Below are 19512 nucleotides of genomic sequence, written 5' to 3'. Positions count from 1 at the left end.
AAGCAGTTTTCACAATTTTATAAGTTCAATCATTAATATTATCATTTGGTCAGTAAGTATGAATTTTGACAAAATGGAATTAAATTTTTTCATTTCTTTTGGCAAGCACAAATAATTTAGTATTAGTCAAAGTAAAAAAAATTTAATGAAAGTTAAAATTCAAAAATTCATTATGCTGAAATACGGTGCGAGATGAGAAATAATAAACATTAAAGTTTATATTCCAATAGTTATTAAGTTTCATACTTTTAATGACCCAATAGTATAAGCAATTGCTATGGCTCTATAATCTACAACTATTTGAATGTTGTACCAGTTGTTCGCAGAAATTGCTTGAAGTGACCACTTTTGGCTCGAATACAAATTTGTAAACGTGTTATCTATACACCTGACCCATTCAAAACTGCCAGGTGTTGTTCAAATTCGTTGGCAACTCTTCTTAGATACTACTGCCAGAGTACACCATCAATGTTATTTACAATTGTGGTGTAAATTAAATACTTCAAGTACCCTCACAAATCTACGGCAATAAAGCACATACGAATAAATGAAGTGTAGGAGACGGGAGAAAAAGGCGTTTTTTTTTTCTTCTCGTCTTGGGATCGTCTGTTAGATTCGTCAGTGGGGTTGACAACAGACGATTCCTGCCGCTGTCACCTGTCATGCCGCAATTCGGAACTTGTACTTTTCGAATTGCATGCCGGGCGACCGCTTGCGAGAACACTGTCACCGATCTCTCGCCGCCACCTAGCGGTCCCCGGCCCGAACTAAAGGCGTCCGGGGAGATGAAACCCTCTCCCCTCCACCGCTGAACGTCTACAGAAGCAGTTTTGCTAATTTTTCATCTTTTCCACGGAAATCAATTCTAAATACAATTTCTGCTCGATAATACTCTGCTTTCTGGGCTCTAGAGAGGGATCTTAATAAAAAATGGGGGAATTATCTAGTATCAATAGAATCCGTGCATTCTTCATAGTTCATTTATTTCTGTAACATAACCATACATTATCAATTGCTTACCTAACTAAGCAAAAGAGTAAAATGCAAGTGTGAGTACCAGGAATTTCGGTAAAATTTTACTTTACCGGACCCAAAATTTTGGACCTTTTTTTTTTGATTTATAGGTTTTTTGCGTAGAATCTGAAAATGCAAGTCTTAACTTTAGGAATCCAATGGTTAAAAAGTTATAAGCGTGTAAAGTTTGACATTTTTAGCGGATTTGCTACGTTACTGTGACATCATATTGCGTTATATGTATAACCTGATTGGTTCTCGCATGAGCAGTACAGTCTCTTTCTAAAATAAATATAAACCTAACTAACTCAGACAGTATCAAAGTTACGGTTTGACTGAACCCGCTAAAGTGATCTGTACCCACATGCGTCTGCCTGCAGCTAGCGACACCGTTTATTGGACAAGAAGCCAATATGGCGTCACAGTAACATAGCAAATGCACTAAAAGTGTCAAACTTTACAGGCTCATAACTTTTTAACCATTGGATTCCTAAAGACTTGCAGTTTTGGATTCTACACATCAAAAACTATAGATTAAAAAAAAAAAAAATGTCGAAAATTTTGGGTCCGGTAAAGTAAAGTTCAGCCCTGTTGAAAATTTCAGTAATTATTCAGAGTAGGTCCTTTCCCAAATTTTGTTATCATTTTTGCATCTTTATTGTTACTTTGTCAGTAATAATCAGTTAAAAAAGGCAAATAAATCTAGCCTAACCTAAACCAATGTATTGTGAAATAGGTGGAAAAGTATACGTGTGTATGTATAGAATAAGTTCCGCTCCGCACAATGATTGATTTGGATTCTGTTAGGTTAGGTTTCCAATTCATTATCACTGTCGGAGTCATAAGAAAGTGTCTTACCAAGAAATCTTATTTTAATTAATTATCATCAATTTATAATAATAGTATATGTTTTTATTTTTAATAAATCTTATCCATTATCTATAATTTCAAATATTTTTAATTAGGCAAGTCAAAGAATTTCTACTGATATTAGTGATGGTTTCACATGGAAATTCAAGCATCACCCATCTATCGATACATAATAGTCAATAAAATCGTTCACGAGATATCGAGTAGTTTCATGAAGAGCTCAATTTGTCAAAAGTATTACCAAAAGACAAAACCGATTGTAGTTTGGAAACATTCTTGATATTTATGTGTTGAATTCACTATTTATTGTACACACTGTATAATGCGGGCGTACGACGAAGCAACAGTGTACACTCTTGTCCGCCACGATGTGAATAAATATTTGGCCCAGTTCCAATCTGTTGCACCATTCCTTCTTACTTGCAAGGCCCGTGGCCGTGCATCCGCTTTGCGAACACCAAAGCCACTTGTAAAGACCGCGATGACGTATCCTCATTCGGAACAGCGCCGTTTCCGTCCTGTCGTTCGACTAAAACGTACCACAAAACCATAATGACAGCAGAAGATGTTTGCTTCCGTGATTTTGTGTACCCTCGCGTCACGGAAACGGCACACTGTCGAAGTAAATGTTTTTGGAGAGTAATCAAGCTCTAGTGTTAATGAACATCAGTGATTGTAACAAAGTTTCGGAGTTTCAGTCAGAAATAAAGAGGAAAATAGAATGAATTGGATAGATGGTGAGAAATATAAAATATAAGGGTATAATAAAATGGCGATAAGAAAAATAATATAGTGGGTATTAGTGATTGATCAAAATGTTAAAAAATAAAACTATTGAAACTTATTGTACTAATTACTGGGAATAGAGTTTTATTATAATTGTATTATTATTCTAATTATTAGTTCTGCTATGAAAATGGCCAATTTATTTCTTTTTTCCTTGTGTATATTTTCAATCATTTTTTTCTTTATAATTAGAGCACATACATCAAGCTTTTAAGTTTCAATATTATATGTAGAGTGTTCCTTTATTTATTTTTAACATACAGGCTGTTTCAAATGGAATAAGAAAATAAGTTCATATAAACATACGCCTGATATGACTATGTTTTCGAATTGTAATTCCTATGGATTGCTTCCCTCGACTATTTACAAGTAACCCCATCATATGTACGATCTTCTTGTCTGTTATGCAAACACTATTTTATGATTTGTGTTGGCGATGCAAACGCGCCTTGTTGTGTAGTACGTTGCGTATGCGCCAGGAGCGCATCCTAACCGTAGACCGTGGCCCAATGATTGGGCCGTTATACAGGATGTCCCAGAACTGGGGTAGGAACGGAAGAGGGATGATTGGTGAGGTCATTCTAAACAACTTTTTCCTTTGCCAAAATGTTGGTTAAGGCTTCGTTTTCGAGTTATTATCGAAAAATACTGGCCAATCAGAGCGCGCCGATAGCGCGGGCCGAACCACGAGAGTGTTGGGTATGTTCCGCGCGGTCGTGATCAAGTGCATCGGCACCACGTCGCACAGTGGTCAATGCGCGGAAAAAACCTCATTTTTTCAAAGTGTTGCAAACAGAGTTTTGTCCGTAGCATTGCAATGCTAATTAGTTACCTAATATATTTTAACAAAACAATCATAGATATTTCCATATTGCGGCTATATATAAGCCTTTAATTTCGATACTTGCTGTTTCACGTATTTCACTCCTGAAATATACTTCGTGTTTCAGTTGTAATTTCTTACTCTATTGCTACCACAGCAGAGGCATATTTTTTACTGAATAGTAACACTATCAGTAAGTATGCACGATAAATAACAAGCTTATTTAAGGTTTCATTTAATCAAATTTTTGGGACCTCGAAGTACAGTTAAACAGTAATTCGTAAAAAAGTTTAACGGTGCATATCTCTGGAGTGGCGACAAGCGGTGTGTTCTAATTTGCTTCTGTTTATTTATCTGACTCTAAATGAAACGATAGATGAACGTCTAGCTGCGTTAATCTGCGACCTTTCGAGATATTCAATTTACAACCGAGGCATATTGGCCCTATACAGGGAAACAATTGTGTACACGATGAGCTTGGAACTTTCGTCTTGGAGCGGAGTGCCGATATAATAAATGACTCCCGTGATTGTTTTCTCTAAAAATACCAAATTTATTAGAACGAAGTTAGTACTCGTTTTTTTATAGTCAAAGTGAACATGCTTCTCGTAACTTCAGATCCATATATTAATAAATTTCGTACAGAACCAAAAAAGAAAAAATTAGATATACATACACGATGATGTACAAAAATTGTTATTTTGAACGCAAAACTGAAAATGGAAAAAAATGAATTGGTTATGGTGTATTTTATTTCAATAACTTATTAGAATTCTGACATTCAGATACCTCTCAAAATAACAATGTTCTTGAACATTTACAAATGAGAGCAAGATGCATATGCTTCTTACTTCCTCTGATCTGTATATACATAAATACCCTAAGGACAGAGCCGAGAAAAAAGACTTTTGAATTACGTAACGATGTGATAGCATTACTCATCAAAAATCATCATTAAATACAGAAATATAATTGTAAGTATAATTATTCTCTTTTTTTATATTTCGTTTAAATCTGTAATATATTTTTTGTAAGTCAAAAAAAATATTCGTTTCATTTATGTTATTATTTTATTCTATTTGCTGAAAATTATTATTGCAAACAAAATATTTTTTAATTTCTTGTTATTTTAACGCAAATGATTGTTAATTATAAGATCAACCATTTTGTTTTTCAAAATTTTTACGTCAAATTTATAATTAATGTCCTGAAAAAACCCGATACATCAATTTTTGTAAAAATCGAATTATGCAATTTCAAGCTATCGAATTTTTTCCGCGAAAAGGCGTTTACGAACCACTGTGCGTCGGTGTAATAGAATTCGTTGTTCATGAGTAATCAATAATTCGATACAATTATTCTTTTCTTTTTTTTATTCATTATCCGATGCAACTTCTACTCAACGAATCCCATCATACCGACGTAGTGCCGAGGTACTTGATCACGACCGCGCGGAATATACCCAACACTCTCGTGGTTCGGCCCGCGCTAACGGCGCGCTCTGATTGGCCAGTGTTTTTCGTTAATAACTCGAAAATGAAGCCTTAACCAACATTTTGGCAAAGGAAAAAGTTGTTTAGAATGACCTCACCAATCATCCCTCTTCCGTTCCTACCCCAGTTCTGGGACACCCTGTATGTACTATATTAAAACCTGTATATTAAAACCGTTATTCTTTATGTGATGTTCGCGCCTTCAAGCAGGACCACGTTTATGTATTCTTTATTGTTAAATCTAAATATATATACTATAAAATAAGAAATATAACAATTTGTTTCAACGAGTGAGAAGATGTACGATAAGACGTTTGTAAACCTGCATTCAAACCGAAGGTTACTACTTTGAGCAATTTCTATGAAAATAATTAGATAACAGACTCATATTCAAAACTTGCTTGGAAATAAAATATTATAACTAACAAATTAAAAGTAATAAAGTTGAAACATTATTTGAAGACACACAAGTGGATAAATGTGTCACATAATCTTCTATCAAAAGTAAAATTTTGGTGGAATAATACTTATAAAGAAAAGGATACCATTGAATTTATAAAAAATAAAAATATCTTCATCTTTTGAAAATCTCGAAGAACATTTAACTGTTTTTTTTTTTAACTTTAAAAGAGAAATATACCTCTGTTATCATTACCACCAATACCAATATAATTTTATAGTTACCTTAACCATTATTGGTTAATTGAAGAAATAAAATTCATATAAAAGTTCTAAACGCGAAGAAATAGAGAAATCTATTTCTCTTAAAAATCTGACAAACAGCTTTGCTGTAAACAATAAATTTATTATATGACATCTTCGTCAATTCGTGTCTTATTCTTAAATAATTTCTTAAGCTGATATAACTGTAAAACTTTAGGCTACATTTTTTAAAAATTATTTTACGTTAATAATCGTCTTTTAAAACAGTATTACGGATTCTGTTAGCTTTTCACTGTATCATCGATCTTCTCAGCGTCATTCTACGATGAAATTCGATCGATCAAATTTCCGCAGACGTAGAGGAGAAGCATTTGCAGAATCGTTAACGTAAAGCCACGGCACGAAGGATCGTGAAGATCAATCGGTAGCCAACTCTCGTATTCCATCGTGTGGAAATATCTGCGTGATTTCTTGGTATTCCGTCTCGAACGAATGTCAGGCGCATTCGAATCAAATCCGCGAAGCCGTGTATCTTCGTTCGTGCGTGCATTCTCCGCGGATCGTAGAAATGCGGGGTTGCACCGAACGCCGTTAATGCTATCCATTGTCATCATGCGAATCGGAAACGCGTGTTACGTACTTCCGCTACGCGCCAACAGCTACCTGTTCCCTTCTGTCGCCGCGCCGCGCCAGCGGAAAAATTCAAATTGCTTCCAAGTAGTTTGGAAAATGGATAAACTGTGAATTGTAATTGTAATCAACTATGAAGGGTGCTAATCAAATCATGCAATGTTTATCTAGGAATCATTCTAAAGTAAAATACTGTACAATTTCTTCTATTTTAGTTTAACACTAGAACTACCGGCATTCGGGGCACACTTATTTTTAAATTGAAACTAATTTACAAAACGAAGTACAGTAGACTGTCGTTATATTGCCGCAGACAAGGTTGTTGTAGCAACAAATTTTTAAAGCTTTCGAGCTGTCATTTGGAGGCAGGAGAGGAGATAGAAGTGTATCATCTTCATAGCCTATGATAGTGGAAAAACAACATTAGTATACCTGAAAATTCTAAGGAAGGTTAGGTTGCTCATGCGGCAAAAATTTTATTGTTTTAAATACAATTATCACAATTGATAACAATGATCGAAGTTTGATTATAATAAGCGAATTAGTTTTAATTAATTCCATATACATAGAGTGTTTCAGGACCAGCTAGTAATAGGCGATTAATAGTATTATCCGTGATTATAATAACCGCTAAATTAAATTTGCATCCCTGATGATGGCCCTCATTAAAGACCGAAATGTTGAGGAATAAATTGATTGGCAATAGTGACTGATTAACCTTTAGTTGCATGATTTCTAAAAATCTGGACTGGATTCTCTTCAAAAACGTAGATCTTCGCTATTTTAAAATTTCAAGCTTCCAACATTCCAAAATTCTAAGTCTAAAATTAAAAAATTTTACTGCTTCCAAATTTCAGATTTCCTACATACTAGAATTCCAAAATTTCAAAATTCTAATACTCAAAATTTTTAAATTTCTAAATTTTTGAAAGACCTGGTTCGCATCAGAAAGAAATTCAAGTTACGCCAATGGGTTTTGCAACAAATATACCTACGATTTCATATTGCCAAATGTTTTTCTAATATTTTTTCCATAAAAAAAATGTAAGTATTCAAGTAAAAATTAAAACTGCTTTCACTATTAATTTAAAATAAATATTTGAATACAAGCAACATCGCTGATAGGAGAAATAAAAAGGGGGTATAGGAAAAAATAAGTTTTTAAATAATTCCTGTCTGAATCATATGTTCAAAATAAAATACATTTACGCAGATACAATATTTTTAATTGGGAATATAATACTGTTACGATATCGTGTGGCAATGTGTGGTAATACAGAAGCGGTTTTCCACACGTAACAGAAAGCATACGTACAAATAATAAATGCAGGGACACGAATGGCTAGCTTGCAATAGGTCACGGTGTTCGTTAGAAACGGTGATTTTAATTATTTGTTTCGATTAACGTGTACGCGATTTAACCTGGTTGAAGATACGAGCGCACACGTTCGATTTTAAGCCACGCGAAATGCGGTACATATCCCCTTTTTCTTCGATGAAAAAGAAACACGAATGGTAATTAAAATCGCATTAAGAATTTCGCATCGGGTTTTTCAAACGATTCCCAACTGAAATTAATGTTTACTAAATTAATGGCTGCACGAGCGAGGTGAATTGCGGAAAAGCGATGGGGTAATAAATGAAAATTCCCTCTCCTTTTGAAAAAGGATTTTTAGTCTGATTGAAATGTAGTAATGCTGAATAAAATATAAAATTGTTGTTTCAATTACATTTTTAATTTGCATTACATTTGAAAGCTTTTTCTATGTTTTTTAAAAAAATTGTATATATTTTCAAATCATGCCATTATTGTTCTATGAAAGACTCGTTTTAATTAAAATAGGTAAATATGGTTTCAAGTAGTTTTCTCTTCATTACAATCTTTGAATTTAATCTTCTATTATATTCATAAAAACTAATATCAATTGTTATAATTATACTTGTGTATGCTTTTGACAAATATAGGTAAAAAAAAATTTGTTTAACCCTCGAATGGCAGTCCATGGAAAGAATTTCATTTCTTATGCAATTCTGTATTTCATATTATTTCCATTTTTTAACTGTTCCTTTAAAAATTATTGTTTCAATATATGTATCGTTTAAAAATTAAGAATTTAATATCTTTATATATGTAAATATACATATATTGTAAGTTTGGGTCACGGTTGACCTAGGCTCTGCTGCTCAAGGTTTAATGAAACTTTTTACAAAAGTGTCCGGTAGTAAAAGAAGTCTCCCTAAAATGTATGATCTTGTTTCCGTATCCTTTTAATCGCCGACCGATCATCTTTCTCGGCAACAACAGAGAAAATTGTTCCCGTTGGTGTAGGAACAAAGCAATTTTCCTAGTGCCACATTATTCCACTCGCAGGCTCGTATCGTTGATTTCATCTCCGAGAACAATTTGCAAGGAACGAGCTTTACGAAAGTTGGTTCTATGTATTTACCCTTCCACGATCCTTCTGATCTACTTTCCCGCAGTCCGTGCTTGCTCGATGCATATTCAAGCGGACGAGAAGCCGAATAAAGTCTCGTTAACGATAGATCTACGGAAAATGGGACGTGCGTGCTGTTTCAGAAACGCGTTTCCGAAACTTCGACACGATTATGCAGTATGATCCCCGGAAACTGGGGCACAATTGAAGCCGTTTTAAAGTAGAGATTGAAAAAGTTAGATGTTAAACATTGTAATGCTGATTGATTCTTTGTATGTATTTCTTTTTTTCATTCTTAACATAATCATTGCGTTGTGAATACAATAAATGGCACAACTAAAAAATCATCAATTTTGAAATACCTGGAAAAATAAACTCTAAAAATTTTATCTGGGAGAGTGTCATTTTTTAATTATGCTATCAGTGGTTTAGCTACTATTTAACAAAAACTCAAAATGAGGAGCTATTATTATCCGCTAAGAAAGAGTTAACTAATATTTTAATAAAGAAAGACACGTCTTAAGGGGGTAGACACGGGTAATAGTAGCGCGTTGGCATTACCGGCAAAACTGGGCCTAAACAGGGGTTTACGGGAATCGGTTATTCGTCCGTACATGAGAAGACTTGGGGCTGGGTGAGGGCTCATTCGAAAGAGGAAGGTCCAATGCAGGGGGCTCAACTGATGGTTTAACGAGATTGTGTTGACATCTAATAATATGAGTGTCCAAAGTAGAGGAAAAATCGAGAAAATACGCCCGCTGAATCCAAGTACATTTTAGGTAACTATAAGAATTTTGTAACTCAAACGATTTGTTGAGTCCCCTTCATTGAACCTTTCGATTGAGCCCTCACCCAGCCCCAAATCTTCTCATATAAGGACAAATAACCGATTCCCGTGAACCCCTTAATAGGCCCATTTTTGCCGGTAATGTCACCTCGCTACATTATCCGTGTCTACCCCCTTAACACCCTTAGTATACCTACACAAACAAAAATATTTACTCAAAAACAATAAAGTAGTATACATATTGTTGAAAATCAAACTTAAACTACCTTCCTGAAAAATTAACTTTTTCCACTTATGTTATTCCTTTCGCAAATTGACGATATGCATGTAGTTTATATGTTTATATGTATATGTATCCAACTATGTAACAAAATGCAAGATGTATAAATACTTCAATAATTTTTATTATGCAACCTTGCATCCTTTTGATTCTGAGTACTTCACATGACAATTGCTTTTTCAAAATTTTCTATTGGAAATTTGCATTAATTCATTAATCAATTGCATAATAAATTTAAGTTCCATTTGAAGAATCTTTTAATATAATATCAAACCTGCCTTTTTGTGTACATATTTAATTTATCTATGCATAAGATATAATTGGAAACTATTCTTAAAAACCAGAAGCATCAAGCATACTTGATAATAATAGTGATGGGGTATATTACAAATAATGTAATTGAATTTCCGAAGGAGAATAATCTACGTCTTCAAAATTTAATCATGTCAATACAATCCAAATTCAAACTAAACTTTGTTAGTAAGAATGCAGAAATTAATGCAATATGAAAAAAAAAATACAAAAGAATAATTGTATAATTGTATAATTTTTTCTATCCTTGTTTTAAAGTGTAAGACAGTTGTCTTAAGGAACAGTTTATAACCGCGTTTCCGCAATATATCTTGAAATAGGTTACATTAGGTACATTTCCATAACACTTCATCTTGGTGAGTAGTGAGTAATGCAATCCTTGACGTTGCACGAGAATGACGTAATTATGATTACCTCAGTGAGACGAGTCAGATTGCAATTTATGACAATGCTTCTCCTTTGTTTCAATATCTCATTGTCAGTTGTATTTCGAGTCTATTTCATTTTATCAAAAGATAATCATATCAAAACCTAATCAGCTGCTACTTGATAATTTGATCTAATTTATAACAATTGTAGATTGTGATTAGATTCGCTTCATACTTATAATTGAATAATAATTTTTATAAATATAGATAAATATTTAGACCCAAGTACTATGTAGATATCTTTCAATTTATTATTATTAGACACAAATGTTTATATATTTAAGATATGTCAAAACATGCAAAGAGAATATGTGAAATAAAGATATACTTTTGATGTATAAAGTTAATTAGTTTTTAGAAAATTATAAATTCCAATTAAAATTCATCAATGTTTTTTTCCTGGCCATTTTAATTTTTTTATTTAATTTTTAAGATCACATCAACCTCGTAGTATTAGCAACCACAATGTTGTTAAATAAATAAAATTAAAGACAATGAAATATAAAGAAATGTTGAGATAATTTAATTTAATAAGATCATGCATTTTTTTTTTAAACACAGATTAATACAGTGTATTGTGTAGAGGTATTTTAATTTTATCATTGCAAACTATATAATATTGATGATCTTAAAAAGACAGATATCATATTATTAAAATTACTTTGTAATATTTAAATTAAAGTATTTCCTAAATTAATGATTCTTAGGTATGAAATATTACACGATTCCATTAAAAACAAATAATTAAAGTAATCTAATATTTTTGAATAAAAAAAGAAACACACACATTACATTTATGTAATTTATAGATGACTAAGCATTTTTTATATGTATAATTTTATATGTCAGCCTTCTTTAACGGATTAAACTGTAATTGAAAATTGTATTAACACTTCTGCAATGACTTATTATCATTCATCCCCTTTAAAGTTTGTACATTTTCCCTTCTTTAACTTCGGTTCAAAGACACAATCATAGTTAGGATTGATCAATAACGGAACATATAGAAGTTAAAATTCAGTAAGATGACGTAACCGTGAAGAATGATCTTAAGAATGGATGGAACGTGGACGAAGAGTAACATGTGACCGAGGATGTCGTTACTCAGAAGAGAGAGCAGCATATCCGCGGTGTCAGCCAAAATAAACAGAATGTCATGGGTATAAATAAAGCTTTCACTCAGTTCGTAGCTCTTTGCTCGCCTTTTTTCTCAAGGAATTGACGTAGCCAAGCGTCGCGACACAGGTCTTTTCTTGATCGACGTGCTCTTCCTGTCGGAACCCATCTCTAATAGCGTCCGCCAGCGCGCACCATTAACTGCAGTAATTATAGGCAGACGATCAAGAACTTGTCAAATTCCACTCTCCTAATCCTTTCCTTTTCTTTATCATTTCTTTTTCTAGTAAGCGTACTCATCCGAACTTCATAATTTTATGACGGCTATGTGAAAATTACAGTAGTGACCATAGAAATTGCATCATTGTAAAAGTACACTTTACATTACAGAAAATATAATTCTTCTAATAAGATCTTCGGTTCTTAAACTTTTTTTAAAGAAACAGAGATACTATAGAATGACTACACGAACATTGGATTAAGGGGTCTAAGGGGAGCTGTGACCACGGGCCCTACTTTCTAAGAGTCCCCCTTATAAGCTTTAACTTATTATATTAGAAAATATTAAATGACATTTTTTTACAGTAGCCTTTTTGTGATTAAATGTTATTTAATTTCATTTCAAATAAATTTCAATTTTTAAGCCAAATTTATCAACTAAGAAAGGCCTCGAAGATTTGATTCCCTCGGGCCGGCGAAATCTTCATTCGATCTTGGAGTATACTCAATTCTTTTTAATATTTTGTGAATAGATAACTCTAATGTACTGAGAGTTCAATAATTATACTTTTTCTTCAAGGGGTAAGATGTTAATAAGAAGTTATAGTCACAAGCTTTGAATACTCATCTAACATTGCTATTTTTACAAAATTATGAAGTAACTGATGCAAAATCCAATTGATGCAGCATTATTAAAAAACTGCGTTAAAATAGTTTAGTGTAGCTAAAATATTTATAGTGTACGGTTCCGAGCATGGTAGGCTTCCCTAGAGATAATGGCGATATTCGGAATCCTCTCTGCTTCCGAGGTTAATGGGTTTCGTTGGAGATTTCCCTCTTTCCGGACTTTCGTCCGTCGTCGAAGGCAATCCCGAAAAATAGTGACGATATTCGGGAACACAAATCGGGACGCATGCCGTCACGAAATGTTCCGTTTCGTCCTCTTGATTGGTGCGCACCAAGCGAGGATAAATGTTACTACGCACTACGTGATTTTAGTTAGTGTTAGTATGCGTGTTCACGTTTCACGGTATAAAAGAACTAATACGTGACGTCACCGACATCCGCTGCTGGTCGTAAGAACTAAAACGTGACGTCATACGCGTCCCTTTTGTCGCCAAATATTGCAACGCTCGTGACGAATTATGGGCGGAGTCCCCATATAGGGCCACATACATATGTATAGGGCTGTGGCTGTTCCCACTTGCATGTGAACTACTTTGTCATTCGTATTTTTCAGTTATACTAAATTTTACAGTTAAAAACCATATTGCTTTTTTCTAAATTACTTTTAATATTAACACCTTCTCCTATGATTGTTTCGATAGTTGCATCAGCCAGAGCTTGAATTCAGCCACTGCCTGAATTTTGAAACAAATAAAAAAAAATTGAAATATTATGCATACGTGGCATTTAACGATTCTTGACTGGGCTTATATTATACTAACAATAATAATTAAACTCAGAATTTAACCATACTAAAAGCACCAGCCGAATTTGACGCATTTGAACTGTAAGCTGCGTTACGAGTGTGGCACAATATCATAAAAATTCAGATTTTAAGAATTTTTGTTTTCCCTGTAATGCTATTTTCTCTAGGGAAGTCTAGAATGTGCTCCATGTTGTACCTACATACATATTCCACCCATTGTGTGTTTAAGGAGTAGTACAATTTTATTGACCACTACTGCAGAAAACTGAAGTTCTACTGTACAAAGTGTTAAAAATTGTCCAACCGTAAAATAGCTTAAGAATGTATAATACGTGTATGGTATCAAAAATCTCTTTCTATATTTCCTCCCCACGAGACATTTAATCCCTTCGTGGTACGTTTGCACGCCAATTCACGTGACTCTCCCTGTTCGTGAATCTGCGTCACGTGTACCTATTATATGATGGTGGTGGTAGTTTCTGGACCGTGTTAAAAAAAAAACAAGGGGAATGAAAAAAAAATGAGCGCAATCCCTGGTCCAGCTGGGCCATGGCGCGTGACGGGTGTCGTTAATATTTCATTAGCATTCGTTTTTCGTCGGGCACACCGATGTGCCGCTTTTATTCCCCGTTCTTGTACACCCCTCCGCGCCAAAACCCCTACTCGGATTTTCATTGCATGCATTTCAAGGCAATTGCTTCGAACAAAAAAAAAAGAAAAGGAAAAAACTCGCGTGTTTTTCAAGGAATTCTCTCCTTCCTTACGCTCCAATTCTTCTTGCGTGTCAGAAATTCATTCGGGTAACTTAAATTGTTTTCCTCCTGAAACATTCCCCCCGCATTCAGGGATTTTGGGATGAAATTTATTCGTGAACAGAGATTCCTTTTTATCGACAAAGCTGCTATTCTTTCTTTCTTCGTGGTTGTAAACAATGTACCCTCGAATTTTTTGGAACGTAATTTAAAACTTTGTTTTGATCGGAGTTATTTAAAACAGATAAAGTTAAATTTGTGTTCGATGACAAATACAATTCGTGATAATACTATAAAACACTTAATGAAATTATATGAAGTGTATAAATTAATTCTGTGTCCTTTCCTTTTAATTGAAGATTTATTTTTGAAACGTCATGGTAATTCCAATTATTAAATAATTGTTATTGTTATCATATTCTTGCGCCACTTTTTAAACATAGAGGTGCAGGAAAATATTCAAATTTAAAATAATAATTAAAAGGGTCTAATACTAAAGACACCAAATTAATTTATACACCTAACACAAAAAGTACATATATAGATACTTGTTATTTCTTTTTTTTTTTAAATAGAGGTTGACTGGCTTTTGCAATTGAAATTATTTTAAATAACAAAATATTTTATTTCAGTCTACATTGAAAGTATTGACTATTCAACATTTTTCCAATTTGATTTAAATATGATTTGTACTTATTAATATGTACGTTTATCTGAGATGTGCACAACTTTTTATGTGTTACATAATGAAATCTGTAGTAACATGTTTTTCATGAATGGTTTTATTATTATTGTTTTTTAGTATGGCTTGTATAACTGTAATACTATGGCGTGTTGATTTATATTGCGTTGAAGCACTGTTTTTCATCTTGCTGTTTAATTATTTCATACCAGACTAATAGAATATACGATTTCCCATATACATTATACTTATACAGCAACATGTTGCATCTTGATAACCTTACTATTTTTATTTAACTTGAGACATTATTATATTTTGATTGAAAGTGTTTTGTCAGGAATAGTGACTGACTAATTGTATAAAACAATTATGAAAATGAGCATCAACAAAGTCCAACAAGAAATTGAAGACATCAATCATAACGAGAAGATGCACACTCTAGAAGATCTCGATTACCTTTATAATTTTGCTTCTCATTCATCTCCAAGTCTCCCTTTTCTTCCCTTTTCCTAAAACCATTCGTCGCTACCCCTTCCATCCCCTTACGTTGCTTCGCGACTCGATTATATCTTCTTTGACTACACAATCTCGACAACCTCTCAATTCAGCCAATTAATTAGTACTTAATGAACAAGCTTTGAACTGCATTCTCCATCGCTGCTGCGACGTAGACGTTACAACCAATAACTATGACGGAACCATCAGGAAACGGTGAAAGGTAAGGGGGTAACTCTGTTCTAACGTCACAAAAGACAATTTTGCATTCTTGTCATTATACATGTCTGCATGAAACTTTATTTTCAATGCCTAACTAAACAACTTTTATTTCTTATTCGTGGCTCAGTTTTAAATGAAAATTGTATTTAGGATTACATTTAGGGATTGGTTAGCGTGTTTATATAAAGACATATTGTTTAAAGTAGCAGTTCTTAACTAGAGGCTTCCAAACTGCCGACTGTTTCCCTAGGCATTTCCGAAGAGAATAACGATACAGGGGAGTACATATGTATACATACATACAATGTACTTACAGGTCTGCAGCTCCCTACCAGCATATAAAAGTTTATGCGGGAAAATTTGAATTGATATTTATGATATTATTTATATTTCTTAATTATATGCCGAATTTTATAATATTAAATAAATAAAAATTATATTATTTTTGATCTAAATCACTTTTAATATTAATATTGTCAAAATTAAAATTTGGAGAATTCCTGTTTCCTCTGCAATGCCATTTTTTCTAGAGAAGCCTACTTTGTCCGATACCGTACATGTTAATACATTTTTTTCCCTACAATTGTTCTATTAGAAACGAAAAAAGAAATATATGCCAGTAATTTTTGAATTCTGGTTTTGGTGATACACATTTATGAAAAAGTTGAGAATCGCTGGTTTAAAGACATATATTGTATCATACTAAATGAACGATTTCGAAATATAGCAAGTCTCAAATAAATAGGATAACATAAAAGTATCTCATAGAAATATTGCATTCATTAAAGAATTATTTAAATCTGAAAAGATTGTTGCAGTAGATAGAAAAAGTTATTGGTAATACATACCGGGCTTGATTGTAATAATTGTAATTAAGAAACAAAGTATTATTATTAATATCAAAATGTTTCTCTACGGTGCTGTAACATACGATATCATGTAATGAATAATAAAAATTATAAACATTTTTATAACAAAGACAACGTAATCAATAATTTGATTTAAAAAACAATTAAAGGAAAATAGGAAACTTAGATTCGGACTGTAGACATTTGAATTTGCAGTCACGTGTTTAATCCCAGGGCTAACCGTTTGTATGTATGAGTATGTTATACTTTAAAATGTAAGGAGTGATTAACTTTAATTGTTAATACATTTTAAACAAGTCTGTCCCCAAAACGAGGTATAGACGTGTTTAGATAGATAAGCTTTACAAGACGGCAAACTTTCATCAATAAGCGAGCGTAACACTCGGAGAGTTTCTCTCTTAAGGGATAATTATGTTATAAAATATATCAACGAATTTATTATTTCAAACCTATCACTTCTTACAATGAAATCATTCAATTTCAGAATCAATATTATTTTTCTGATACATCATGAAATCATTAAATTACCTGAAAGGTGGATAAAGATTACATAAAATTACATTATATAATATTTAAAGAACTTTTTCTAACATTCAATACCAGCAAAATGGAAACGCAGTTAAAAATCAAAACTTCTCTGAACTGAGGTGATGCATTTTTTTACTCACCGTTTCTGTTTTCGCTGTCCGCCGGTTTCATCTGAATCGGATGCCGCATCTGAAAGGAAACAGAGAAAACGACTTTATTACTTATGCACGCATTCATCCCGATTTACTCGGCTCTCGAAGTGTCTAATTTAGCGTCGAAAAGGGTTATTTATTATTAAGTGAATACTGAAAGAGTCGCGTTAGAAAAATTCGTTCGGACAGACGTTGAGTTTCTTGAAATATGCAACAACTCTAGTTCTTATTTTAAGAACTCTTTCGCGTTGCATTAGGAACAAAATTACTTTTACTTGGCGTTAGATAATTGATTGTTTTATTATGAATGTATCTTAATGCAAACTGTCTGTATGAATGAATCTTTATTAGACAGATAGTTTTACTTCAACTGATGAACGATTTTTAGTTTTTTTAATGTTTAATTGTTTCTTTGTTGCGCTAAGCTTTTTATTTTATTTAATTATAAGGTAACACATTGCGGTAGCGCAATTTGAACGAATATTTTCGTCTAGAATAAATAAAAATGAATAAAATTAGGCTTAATAGTTTATGACGCCAATAAGGTATGAAAACAAATTTTTTTGATCCCCTCTTTCACAATTATAATTGTACCACTGACACATTGATTTAGTAACAGTTGACTTGCTTACTTAATAGCATTCAATTTACATAAAATTATATTTTATAATACTACTGCAGAAACTAAATATAGTTCTTCTGATCCAATTAATAGAATATTAAAATCAGTCAATACATTTGCAGATAAGATTGATTTTGTCAATAACTCTGTTAATTGCTTTAAAATATTACACACTGTTTAGAAAATGCATGATTTTCAATTCGTTGTAATTGCATTTATATTCCATTTTTGTTTTCTCATTTTGTTTTAATCATTACATTACACTATTACATTTAACATAATTGTAATAAAAACAACGAGAAATATCAAAATAAGGATATTACGAATAATGAATTTTACAAATTTTACAAAAGATAACAGTGTTACAAAATTTAATTCAGTTTTATTACTTTAAGGATTAAAATTAGGATCTAAATAAAAATAATTTGACTTTTATATGACAAAGCTAATGGTGAAACTATTAAAATTATGTATTCTAATTTTTATTAAACAACAAATTTTTATTCAGGAAATGAAAATTAAAAAGAGTTTGAAGTTAAATATTCAATTTAATGATTACTTTAAAAGTTATTAAACCGCAAAATGTAAACAAATCTCACAGACTCCAATATGATTTTAGCGCAAATTAATTTTCAAGAAAAAAATACCTAATAATGATTTTTCATTTCCACGGTAAATTGTATAATAAAACTCGTTTCGCAAAAATGAAAAACATGCAAGTAACTAGGTAGCCTTTATGAACGTACCGTTATTAAGAATTCCACGCTTAATAGAGGAACTTTAAATTGTGTTTTCGCAAAATATTTCTTTCGTATTTAAAACAACCCTCTGGTAGACGCAGCAGGGTCCCAGGTTATAATAATAATTCGCGCGATACGAGGAAATTCCCGGGCGTGCATTCTTTCGAGGACAAACGTGTATCACCGTAACAGAGGTTGCTTGCTCCCTATCGACACAAAAAAGAGAAGGGTGGAAGGGTGTCGGTGTTTCCCATCGATTTGCTTTTGTGAAATTCCTGAGGCTCGCGCGACAAGTTTTACACGGTGCACGCAGACGCGCATCGGAACAAAGGGAATGCACGCGGAAAATTAAATTTCTGTTCGGAACGTATGCGCTGTCGACGGTTGCTTTCTTTTTTTTTTATTCGCCCGATCAAAGTCCTTCTACCGTGGGCCACTCGGAACAGCAATATCCAGCTGAGACGCAATCAAGAATGGCGTCATGAAAAGGACAGGTCATTCTACATAAAAGAAGCCATTTTAATTGGAACGGCTTGTTTTCGGATGTTAAGCATAGTTTGAGCGTTTTGGTTTATAAAGCACCAGCATGCATATGATGTACTTAATATTAAAAATGTTTAATTCGTAATCCGGTAAGCAGGAGTTTACTATAAATACAAATTAAACATAGACACCACATTGTGAGTATGAAAATGTAATACCTAGTTGAAACAATTTAAATTATTGACTTGGCAAATGAAGATCAAGTAAATAAAATTAAAATTAATAGAAAAGTATTAATAGTATTAATAATGGTAATAACAATAAATAATAATAATATAATAATATTTTATTATCATTTTAAATATTTTCAATATCACTTTTTATTTATCATTTCAATATCAGGATTTCATGTATTAGTTTTCGAGATATAAGACTCAACTCAGGCTACCCTCATAATTGTTATATGTTTTACAATTTCAATTAACCTTTAAGTAAGAATCATGATACGATAAAAATTAACCAAGTCAAAATTAAATCTATACTATAACTTCCATACTCAAAAGTAGATAACGATATAATTTTAAAAGCTAAGAAAGACTTTAACAAAATAGGAGAAATAAAAATATAAAAAAGTGGTACTTATACATTAAAAACCAATGGTTAACCAAGGGTTAATCTG

The 19512-nt window shown here is 32.6% G+C and overlaps 1 protein-coding gene across 18 annotated transcripts in view; it reads right to left on the bottom strand.

The window, feature by feature from the left end:
• LOC117611675 (CUGBP Elav-like family member 1-A) overlaps positions 1 to 19512 on the bottom strand; it is a 770692-nt gene that overhangs the window by 119163 nt on the left and 632017 nt on the right. For all 18 annotated transcript variants that reach the window (XM_076690507.1, XM_076690520.1, XM_076690504.1 and 15 more), the window contains one exon: positions 16977 to 17025. In XM_076690507.1, the coding sequence (XP_076546622.1) occupies positions 16977 to 17025 (49 nt within the window). The remainder of the gene's footprint in view (positions 1 to 16976; positions 17026 to 19512) is intronic.

The sequence above is a fragment of the Osmia lignaria genome, chromosome 10, assembly GCF_051020975.1.
Source record: "Osmia lignaria lignaria isolate PbOS001 chromosome 10, iyOsmLign1, whole genome shotgun sequence".
In the NCBI taxonomy this organism is placed as follows: domain Eukaryota; kingdom Metazoa; phylum Arthropoda; class Insecta; order Hymenoptera; family Megachilidae; genus Osmia; species Osmia lignaria.
Note: the sequence above shows the minus strand (reverse complement) of the source record. Positions and strands in the feature narration are given on the sequence as shown.